The sequence below is a fragment of the Mobula hypostoma genome, chromosome 5, assembly GCF_963921235.1.
Source record: "Mobula hypostoma chromosome 5, sMobHyp1.1, whole genome shotgun sequence".
Taxonomy (NCBI): Eukaryota; Metazoa; Chordata; class Chondrichthyes; order Myliobatiformes; family Myliobatidae; genus Mobula; species Mobula hypostoma.
The window spans coordinates 8,451,551-8,463,270 of record NC_086101.1 but is presented as its reverse complement, the minus strand read 5'-3'; the positions used below and the strand labels follow the sequence as shown (position 1 = coordinate 8,463,270).

Below are 11,720 nucleotides of genomic sequence, written 5' to 3'. Positions count from 1 at the left end.
CCATCCTACCTGATTTATTTTCCCTCGCAACCCCATTCTTTTGCCTTCACCCCGTAACATTTTACTAATCCCGATCGCGTCAGCCTCCGGTGGCTCGGACAACTGCCCGTGGCAACGGATTCCACAGATTCACCACTCTCTAGCTGAATAAATTTTTCCTCATCTCTGCTCTAAATGGGCGTCCCTCTTTTCTGAGGCTGTGCCTTTTGGTCCTAGACTCCTTCACCTGGGAAACATCCTCTCCACATCCACTAGACTTTTAACATTCGATAGATTTCAATGAGATCTCCCCCCCCCCCCCACCACCACCACCACCCCTATTTTTCTAAGCCCCGGCGAATACAGGACCAGAGCCATCAAACGCTCATCATACGTTAACCCTTTCATTCTTGGAATCATTCCCGTTAACTTCCTCTGGACCCTCTCCAATGCCAGCGCATCTTTTCTTAAATACGGGTCACAGAATTGCTCAGGGTGCCCCAGCTGCGGCCTGACCAAAGTCTCGATGATTATCTCATCGCTGATGGGACGAATGGGCCAATTGGAATATGCATTCCCAACGTTAGGAGCCTCGAACTCCAGACTTTCTGTTGCTATGCCAACGACAGAGTGATTGGCTGCTGCCCCTGACTGACCGACAGGCGGAACCACAGCTTCCAGCCTGTGCCCTTGATGCCCACGGTAACTCGTCGTCCGAGTCCCGCTGTAGCCCCGTCCGCCCGTCATCTCTCCGGCTGCTGTTCCTTTCCAGCTCTCAATTAACCAACGGCAGAATTCCAGCTTGATCCCCGGGTGCGGCCTGCAGAGGGATTCCCTCACATAATGCAGCCTGCATAAGCGAATTGGAGACCTCCAACTCAACACTCTTTAAGGAGGGCAGCAAGCCAAAAATTTGTCGTCATTGAACGCTCGACCGCACTGTCTATCCACATCGTCGTGGCTCTCGCACCTCATTGTCTGAACAGAATTTTCTCTAAAGATTAAAGATTAGCTATATTTGTGACATGTAGACTGAAACTGCGACAAAGACCAAATGTTTCACAGTCCGAGGATGTGCTAGGGAGAAGCCCGCAAGTGTCGACGCGCTTCCTGCGCCAACATAGCAGGGCCACAATCTAACCTGTACGTCTTTAGGAATGTGGGAGGAAACTGAAGCACCCGGAAGAAACCCACACAGTCACGGGGAGAACTCCTTACAGTCAGTGGCAGGCATTGACCCCCCCCCCAATCGCTAGCACTGTAAAACGATGCACTAACCGCTATGCTACCGTGCCTTTTGTGACTGTATCACTTTATTCTGCAACAAAAATGCTGGAGGAACTCAGCAGGCCAGGCGGCATCTATGGAAAAGATGACGACGTTTATGACCGAGATTCGTCATCAGGACACTTGCTGGTGTCCTGTTTGACTCTAGTTTGTGATTCCGGTTCATTCTGCATTTTCTTTCTACTTTTCCCTTGTACAACCTCAATGCACTGATACAATGAAAGGAAATGACATACAAAACAACCTTTTTTTCACTGCACTTTGATACAGGGGACAGCATGGTAGTGTAGAGCTCAGCACAGATGGCAAGGGTTCAAATCCCGCCGCTACCTGTAAGGGGTTTGTACGTTCTCCTCGTGACCGCGTGGGTTCCCTCCGTGTGCTCCAGTTTCCTCCCAGATTCCAAAACCTACCAGAATTGTATACTGTCCCATGAGTAGGCTAGGATTAAATCAGGGGATTGATGGACGGTGTGGCAATTTGTGAATTTAACCTGTCCGGTTAGATCAATCTAATCTAATTTTGGAAGGTTTGCCAGCTCCCCGATTGATTCTCTGGAATTAGGGGCCACAGTCTCAAAGTAAGCAGTTGGTTGTTCTGGACAGAGATGAAGGTCAGTCTTTACTCAACCTTTGGAGTTCTCCACCCCAGATGACTACAGGGCTTCCATCATGAACAAATAACAATAAGCAGTAATGTAAACCAATTACCAGTGACCACCTCATTCACTTGGCAATGATACCATTATACTTTTACACCCTGCAGATAGTCACTTCAAGGTCCATCAGATAGGATGGAACAGTGCTGTACTGGTTGCACCGGTAGTCAGAGTTCAAGTTCCACCTCCATTTGCACGGAGTTTGCACATTCTCCCTGTGACCACATGGCTTTTGTCTGGGTGCTCTGGTTTCCTCAAACTTTACAATGGCATATGGTTAGGGTTAGTGAATTGTGGGCATGCTCCGTGGGCACCAGAAGTGTGGTATTACTTGACCCCAGGACATGTTAATCATGTTTATCATGTGCTTGACCTTCAGGCTTTTGAATTGCGGACTTGCTCAGACCTTCGACACTTGTGACCCAGGCACTCGTGAATCCTTCTTGCTTCACCTTTGCCCTTTGACCGCTTCTACTGCTATTCTCCAGTAGCCTGGACTTGACTAATTAATAAACACAAGAGATTCTACAGATGCTGGAAATCTTAAGCAACACGCACAAAACGCTGCAGGAACTCAGCGGGTCGGGCAGCTTCTATGGAGGGGAATAAACAGTTGACATTTTGGGCTGAGACCTTTCTCAACTAAACCCCTCTCCTGCCCTCTTCTGACATAACCAGGCTTCTGTATCTTGCCAGACTATTGCAAATAGTTGAAAAATCAGATAGGATATATGTAGATCTTAAAAACAAAAGGCAAAACAGAGAGCGAAGATGGGGAAACGTAAGCTGCCCTAACCCTTCCCCGCACCCCTTGATCAGATCTTGATGACTCCAAAGAAGGTCTTGCCATCCAGGTAGTCGACCAAGGTGGGGTTACTGACGTTAACGTAGAGGTGGTGGTCTTGCTCCAGCTCCACCATTGCGCCATGGCTGAGAGTTGTGTACCAGATGCCTCGACCCTGGCTTCTTCCACACACCGTCTCGGTCCCAGTGAGCAGCAGAAGGGGCTGGGGATAGGAGTCATGTCGCCGGTACACCTGGTGGGAGAGGGTGAGCGGCTTCTCCTGGCACCCGCTGCCCCGGAAGCCCACCTGACAGTAGACGTAGTAGAGGCCCCGCTTGGGCACGATCAGCGAGTGGCCCTGGTACCTCACCAGGTTGTTGGTGAAGGCCAACCCCCTCACTGGCTCCCACATCAGGGTGCGGTGCACCTCACCCTCTGCCAGGTCCTGGTATATCCCTGCACATCAGACAGAGGGAAGGGACATGGTTTAGTGGGATGCGAGCCCTGGTGCTCCATCACATCAAGGACCTGGCCCTCACTCACTTCCTGTCTGATATGACATAGAAACATAGAAACATAGAAAATAGGTGCAGGAGTAGGCCATTCGGCCCTTCGAGCCTGCACCGCCATTTATTATGATCATGGCTGATCATCCAACTCAGAACCCAGCCTTCCCTCCATACCTCCTGACCCCTGTAGCCACAAGGGCCATATCTAACTTCTTTTTAAACATAACTAATGAACTGGCCTCAACAGTTTGCTGTGGCAGAGAATTCCACAGATTCACCACTCTCTGTGTGAAGAAGTTTTTCCTAACCTCGGTCCTAAAAGGCTTCCCCTCTATCCTCAAACTGTGACCCCTCATTCTAGACCTCCCCAACATCGGGAACAATCTTCCCGCATCTAGCCTGTCCAATCCCTTTAGGATCTTATACGTTTCAATCAGATCCCCCCTCAATCTTCTAAATTCCAACGAGTACAAGCCCAGTTCATCCAGTCTTTCTTCATATGAAAGACCTGCCATCCCAGGAATCAATCTGGTGAACCTTCTTTGTACTCCCACTATGGCAAGGATGTCTTTCCTCAGATTAGGGGACCAAAACTGCACACAATACTCCAGGTGTGGTCTCACCAAGGCCTTGTACAACTGCAGTAGTACCTCCCTGCTCCTGTACTCGAATCCTCTCGCTATAAATGCCAGCATACCGTTCGCCTTTTTCACCGCCTGCTGTACCTGCATGCCCACTTTCAATGACTGGTGTATAATGACACCCAGGTCTCGTTGCACCTCCCCTTTTCCTAATCGGCCACCATTCAGATAATAATCTGTTTTCCTATTTTTGCCACCAAAGTGGATAACTTCACATTTATCCACATTAAATTGCATCTGCCATGAGTTTGCCCACTCACCCAACCTATCCAAGTCACCCTGCATCCTCTTAGCATCCTCCTCACTGCTAACACTGCCACCCAGCTTTGTGTCATCCGCAAACTTGGAGATGCTGCATTTAATTCCCTCATCCAAGTCATTAATATATATTGTAAACAACTGGGGTCCCAGCACTGAGCCTTGCGGTACCCCACTAGTCACCGCCTGCCATTCTGAAAAGGTCCCGTTTATTCCCACTCTTTGCTTCCTGTCTGCTAACCAATTCTCCACCCACACCAATACCTTACCCCCAATACCATGTGCTTTAAGTTTGCACACTAATCTCCTGTGTGGGACCTTGTCAAAAGCCTTTTGAAAATCCAAATATACCACATCCACTGGTTCTCCCCTATCCACTCTACTAGTTACATCCTCAAAAAATTCTATGAGATTCGTCAGACATGATTTTCCTTTCACAAATCCATGCTGACTTTGTCCGATCATTTCACCGCTTTCCAAATGTGCTGTTATCACATCCTTGATAACTGACTCCAGCAGTTTCCCCACCACCGACGTTAGGCTAACCGGCCTATAATTCCCCGGTTTCTCTCTCCCTCCTTTTTTAAAAAGTGGGGTTACATTAGCCACCCTCCAATCCTCAGGAACTAGTCCAGAATCTAACGAGTTTTGAAAAATTATCACTAATGCATCCACTATTTCTTGGGCCACTTCCTTAAGCACTCTGGGATGCAGACCATCTGGCCCTGGGGATTTATCTGCCTTCAATCCCTTCAATTTACCTAACACCACTTCCCTACTAACATGTATTTCGCTCAGTTCCTCCATCTCACTGGACCCTCTGTCCCTTACTATTTCTGGAAGATTATTTATGTCCTCCTTAGTGAAGACAGAACCAAAGTAATTATTCAATTGGTCTGCCATGTCCTTGCTCCCCATAATCAATTCACCTGTTTCTGTTTGCAGGGGACCTACATTTGTCTTTATCAGTCTTTTCCTTTTTACATATCTATAAAAGCTTTTACAGTCCGTTTTTATGTTCTCTGCCAGTTTTCTCTCATAATCTTTTTTCCCCTTCCTAATTAAGCCCTTTGTCTTCCTCTGCTGAACTCTGAATTTCTCCCAGTCCTCAGGTGAGCCACTTTCTCTGGCTAATTTGTATGCTACTTCTTTGGAATTGATACTATCCCTAATTTCTCTTGTCAGCCACGGGTGCACTACCTTCCTTGATTTATTCTTTTGCCAAACTGGGATGAACAATTGTTGTAGTTCATCCATGCAACCTTTAAATGCCTGCCATTGCATATCCACCGTCAATCCTTGAAGTGTCATTTGCCAGTCTATCTTAGCTAATTCACGTCTCATACCTTCAAAGTTACCCCTCTTTAAGTTCAGAACCTTTGTTTCTGAATTAACTACGTCACTCTCCATGTTAATGAAGAATTCCACCATATTATGGTCACTCTTACCCAAGGGGCCTCTCACGACAAGATCGCTAATTAACCCTTCCTCATTGCTCAAAACCCAGTCCAGAATAGCCTGCTCTCTAGTCGGTTCCTCGACATGTTGGTTCAAAAAACCATCCCGCATACATTCCAAGAAATCCTCTTCCTCAGCACCTTTACCAATTTGGTTCACCCAGTCTACATGTAGATTGAAGTCACCCATTATAACTGCTGTTCCTTTATTGCACACATTTCTAATTTCCTGTTTAATACCATCTCCGACCTCACTACTACTGTTAGGTGGCCTGTACACAACTCCCACCAGCGTCTTCTGCCCCTTAGTGTTACGCAGCTCTACCCATATCGATTCCACATCTTCCCGGCTTATGTCCTTCCTTTCTATTGCGTTAATCTCTTTTTTAACCAGCAACGCCACCCCACCTCCCCTTCCTTCATGTCTATCCCTCCTGAATATTGAATATCCCTGAACGTTGAGCTCCCATCCCTGGTCACCCTGATGACCATGAGATATAGGAGCAGAATTAAGTTATTTGGCCCATCAAGTCTGCTCCATCATTTCATCATGGCTGATCTGCCGTTTCATCATGGCTGATTCAATTTTCTTCTCAGCTCCAATCTCCTACCTTCTCCCTGTATACCTTCATGCACTTACCTACATCCTTTCAATCTACAATAATCTCCTTTGATGCTCAATAACTTCCTACTGCTCCTCACCTCCCATTGAACTTCGTGAACTTCCCATTGGCCCTCAATCACTTCCTGTTGGCCCTTCCCATCTTCACCTTCCCATCGGCCCTCACCAACTTCCTATTGATACCCACCAAACACTTGTTGGCCCTTCAGATATTCCATTGGCCCTTGCTAAATTTCCTGTTGGCCCTCACCTTCCCAATGGTCCTCGGTGATTTCTTACTGATCCTCCGCAAACTGCATTTGGCCCACTCCACTTCCTGTTGGCTGCCTCCAATTTCCCATTACTCCTCACCAACTTCCTGTTGATCATCACCCAAACTCTTCGTGGAGCTTCTGATGTCCCATTGGCCCTCATCAACTTTTCATTGGTCCTCACCAAGTTCTTGTTGGCCTTCATTCAATTCCTGTCAACCCTTGCTATCTCTCTGTTGGCTCTCACCAAGTCTCTGCCAGTGCCTACCACTCCCTGTCAGCATACTCTCAACCTCACAATTCATCCCATTACGGCCTTACAAACTCATAATCTGCCTGCACTGCACTTTCTCTGAAAATGTAACACCTTTCTCTGCAACAATTTACTGTTTGCTTTGTACTACCTCAAAGCATTGTGGTGATACAATGATCTGAAGTGTTTGCATGCAAAATTTTCTCACTATCTGTCAGTACTGTTGACAATAATAAATCAATTTAATCCGCCTAGTGACAATTTGCCCTAACCCACTTCTTGCTGTGCACAACTTGGTTGCCACTGCTTCAAGAAGAGGAACAAGTTTGTGGACCATGTCCCACTGACTTTGGGCTCAGTGGCGGGGGGGCGGTGGCATTAGGCAGTGAAGGGGTACTATCCAAGTGCAAGGGCAGAAGGGATCGAGTCCTTGCCAGCCCAGCCGACTGTCCCTGCATTTTCTCCTAGTTTCAGCAGAGTTGGGGGGCGGGTGGGGAGATTGGGACACAGCTCCTCCTCCTTGAGGCATGGCCTCTGCCATGACATGTCTCCTGCCCCCTGAAACCCAGAAGGAGATAGACCTCTGCCTCCACTCTCCACCCATACTTACCAATAAGATGTGCAGCTGGCTTGCCGGTGTCGATGATACTCGGTACCTTCCCTTCAGTGCTGACTCTCCCTGCAAGAGAAGGGAAACCTTTGAATGAGGGATGAACTGTGTTAGTCTGTGCCCAGCTGTCATTGAGGAAGAGCAGGTGGTCTCTATGGGCAAAGAGGTCTTCCAAGAACAGTGGGCCCCTCAGGGGATTGAATGTAGTTGTAGATAGTAATAATTTACAAAGAAGGGAGGAGAAGATGGTGGCGTGACGCAGCGCGTACAGCCTCTCCAGTGAAATGATATCGTATTTGTTAAATAGGGGCCGCGCACAATCCTGATTTGATGGAGATGGACGTGAGAAGCACGGGGGAACATCTGGAGAAACTTCTGAAATGCCCGGTTTGCTGCTGCTGCTACTGTGCGATTGAGAATCTCTGGAGGGAAGGCCCCAAATCCTCGGCTTTGCCTGTTGCTGGCGGCCGGGGCTGGGGTCGAAGTGCTTGGCAGAGATGGTGCTTGGTGCTCGGTGTCGGAGGGCTGGTAGGAGGCTTGAAGTTTTCGGACGTACTGAAAGTTGGATTGTGGTCGGGTGCTTCCAGGGTGCTGCATCGGCAAGTTTGCGGCGCTGGAAGCTCATGGCAGGGAAAGTGTTCTTCCTTCCACCGTCTGCGTGAGATGACGGGACTTTCGAGAGACTTTGAGACTTTTTTTTTACTGTGCCAATGGTCTGTTCTTTATCAAATTGCTGTATTGCTTGCACTGTTGAAACTATATGTTATAACTATGTGGTTTTCGTCAGTTTTTTTTAGTCTTGGTTTGTTTTGTGTTTCCGTGATATCACACTGGAGGAACATTGTATCATTTCTTAATGCATGCATTACTAAATGACAATAAAAGAGGACTGTGTCCTCATAATCTAATCTAATTGTATTTTAATCATGGTTGCATCATGGCCTGGTATGGGAACACCAACACCCTTGAATGGAAAAGCCTATAAAAGTAGTAGACACAGAACTGTTCCCAAAACCTACGGACTCACTTTCAATGCCTCTACAAACTCATGTTCTTGATATTTAAGTATTCAAGGGCAGCACGGTGGCGTAGAGGTTAGCACAACGCTTTACAGTACCAGCGACCCGGGTTCAATTCCTGCCGCATTCTGTACAAAGTTTGTATCTTCTCCCTGTGACAGTGTGGTTTTACTCTGGGTATGGGTTTCTCCCAGAGTCCAGAGATGTATCGGTTAGTAGGTTAAATGGTCATTGTAAATTGTAAATTGTACCGTGATTCACCTGGGTGGTGTGGCTCGAAGGGCCGAAGGGCATATTCTATGCTGTGTCTCAATAAATAAATAAATACGATAAAAGAGGTTAAAAACCCAAACTAATAATAAATAAATAAACAAACAATAAATAGATATTTATTTATCGTTTATTTATTATTATTTTGTATTTGCACCTGTTGCTATCTTTTGCAGACTAGCTGTTTGTCCATCTTCGCTGTGTGCAGTTTTCCACTGATTGTATCGTGTTTCTTTGTATTCATTGTGAATGCCCGCAAGAAAATGAATCTCACCGTTTTATGTGGTGCAATGTATGTACTTTGATTATAAATTTACTTTGAACTTTGAAACTGTAAATAGTTTAGTATTTTATTAGAGAATAAAACAAACAAGGGACGGACAAGTGGAGCGTCTGGTCAGGGTTGGACGATTGTCACGGGAAACAGAGCTGGCCACTGTCAGTACCTAAGGAATTATTTGCTTTGGACCGATGCAAGGCAGAACGTTCCCTCTCAGAGAAGGTGTGAGTTCACCCTGTTACACATACGGAGCAACAGAAAATCTACAGGAGGAACTCAGGGTGTCGAGCAGCATCAGTGAGGGGAAAGGGACTGTCGACATTTTGGGTCGAGACCCCATGTCAGGACTGAGAGTGGAGAGGAGAGGTGTCCACTGTACAGAGGAAGAGGGGAGTGATACTTGAATGATGAGGGGTGGAAGATATCCAGCAATTACCTCAGACTCCTTCCTCACCACCCTCACCCTCAGCCCTGACATAGTTTTGACTTGAAATGCTGATTGTTCCTTATTCCTTTCATTCTTACATTTGTAGACAATTAGTATTCTATTATTCTATTGCATTTAAAATCCAATTCAAAGTTCAAAGTTCAGGGTAAATTTATAATATCAAATTACACATATACAACCCTGAGATTCATTTTCTTGTGAGCAGACTCAGTAGACAGCACCCCCATCAGAGCAGACAAACAACTAATATGCAAAAGACAACAAACTGAGCAAATACAAAATAAAAAATGAAATAATACAGACGTAAGTAAATAAGCAATAAATATGAACATGAGATGAAGAGTCTTTGAAAATGAGCCCAGTTCTGTGGAAACAGTTCAGTGTTGGGGAGATCTTTACATGTGAAGGACTGGCCGTATCCATTATGTTTTGTAGGATTTTCTGTATAGGGCCATACCAGGCTATGATGCAACCAGTCAATGTACTTTTCTCCACACATTTAACGAAGTTTGTCAAAGTTTTAGATGTCATGCTGAATCTTCACAAATTTGTCAGGAAGTACAGGCGTTCCTGTGTTTTCTTCGTAATTACACTTACTGTATGTGCTGGGCGTGGGACAGGCCCTCTGAAATGTTAACAGTGAGAAATTTAAAGCTGCTAACCACCCCCACCCCCAAAGAGGACTGGCCCATGGACTTCTGATTTCCTGCTCCTGAAGTGAATAATCAGTTCCTTGGTCTGGCTGACTTTGAAAGGCTCTTGTCACCACCTTTGACTTGGTCAATGACAGGACCATTGTCATGCATGCAACCACTGGGGTGGTTCATTACCACAATAACTGAGGGGCTTCCTCCGCCAACCTGACCCTCCCTCTCCAACAGAAGTACCCTATACTGTGGTCCTTCCACAACAAAGCCTTTGCGTGGCTTCACTGTGCCCCTCAGGACATACTCCTGCATCTTGCAATGTGCCAGTCCGTAGCGTTCGTCCACGGACCTCTGGCTGTACAGGAAGACCAACAAGTTTCAAGTAGATGCTGTTCAACCCACAGAATCGCTACAGCGGATCGGCTGTGGCTCCAGATTCCTGCACCTCTTGTGCCCGCAGTTTCACAAGAAGACATGGGGAGCCACTGAAAGGGTAAGAGAGAAGGAGGCGGAAGGAGCAAACAGTGAGGGAGAAAGAGATAATGGAGAAGGGCAGAGAGATTTATACATTTGTAACAGCTGTAGCGACGGGAGAAATACAAATGTATGTATGAGAACCATTTAAGATGAATGGAGGAAAGCTTTGGTAAGTTCTTTCATAAGTCGAGGGATAGAGTTTCAGAGTCGCGATGAAATGATGCAGCTCTATAAATCTCTGGTTAGGCCACACTTGGAGTACTGTGTTCAGTTCTGGTCGCCTCACTATAGGAAGGATGTGGAAGCATTGGAAAGGGTAGAGAGGAGATTTACCAGGATGCTGCCTGGTTTAGAAAGTATGCATTATGATTAGAGATTAAGGGAGCTAGGGCTTTACTCTTTGGAGAGAAGGAGGATGAGAGGAGACATGATAGAGGTGTACAAGATAATAAGAGGAATAGATAGAGTGGATAGCCAGCGCCTCTGCCCCAGGCACCACTGCTCAATACAAGAGGACATGGCTTTAAGGTAAGGGGTGGGAAGTTCAAGGGGGATATTAGAGGAAGGTTTTTTACTCAGAGAATGGTTGGTGCGTGGAATGCACTGCCTGAGTCAGTGGTGGAGGCAGATACACTGGTGAAGTTTAAGAGACTACTAGACAGGTATATGGAGGAATTTAAGGTGGGGGCTTATATGGGAGGCAGGGTTTGAGGGTCGGCACAACATTGTGGGCCAAAGGGCCTGTACTGTGCTGTACTATGTTCTATGTTCTAAGTTTTGTATGGAGAGTGGTGAGTGGGTGGAACACAGTGCTGGGTGTGGTGGTAGAAACAGATATGTTAGGGACATTTAACAGACTCGCAGATAAGCTCATGGATGTAAGAAGAATGGAGGAGTCTAGGTTGTGTAGGGTTAGACTAATTGCGGAGTAGGGGAGTAGGCACAACATCACGAGCTAAAGGGCCCATAGGGTGCTGTTCTGTTCCATGTTCTCAGAGAGAGAAGATAGACAGACAGATACATAGACAAAGACAGAGATAAAGTGAGACACAAAGTGGGACAGAGAAATGTGATATAAATATCAGATATAGACAGAGATAGGAGGGAAGGTGAGAAGAGGAATGATTTGGTGATTCAGTGTTCTTTCTCTCTCTTTCCCCTCTGCCGTCATTATCACTTCCAATCTGTCTCTCTCTCTCTCTCCCGCCTCCCTTCCTTTTAGTTACTATTCTCAGACTGGTTGTCCTTGTGTGAAGCGCAGTGCACGCTG

The 11,720-nt window shown here is 46.5% G+C and overlaps 1 protein-coding gene across 1 annotated transcript in view; it reads right to left on the bottom strand.

The window, feature by feature from the left end:
• Positions 1 to 327: 327 nt before the first annotated feature.
• Positions 328 to 11,720, bottom strand: part of LOC134346552 (lymphotoxin-beta-like) — a 23,123-nt gene continuing 11,730 nt past the window's right edge. The window contains exons 3-4 of the mRNA XM_063047971.1: positions 7,310 to 7,378; positions 328 to 3,164 (exon numbers count right to left, since the gene is read on the bottom strand). Coding sequence (XP_062904041.1) covers positions 2,740 to 3,164; positions 7,310 to 7,378 — 494 coding nt within the window. The 3' untranslated portion in view covers positions 328 to 2,739. The remainder of the gene's footprint in view (positions 3,165 to 7,309; positions 7,379 to 11,720) is intronic.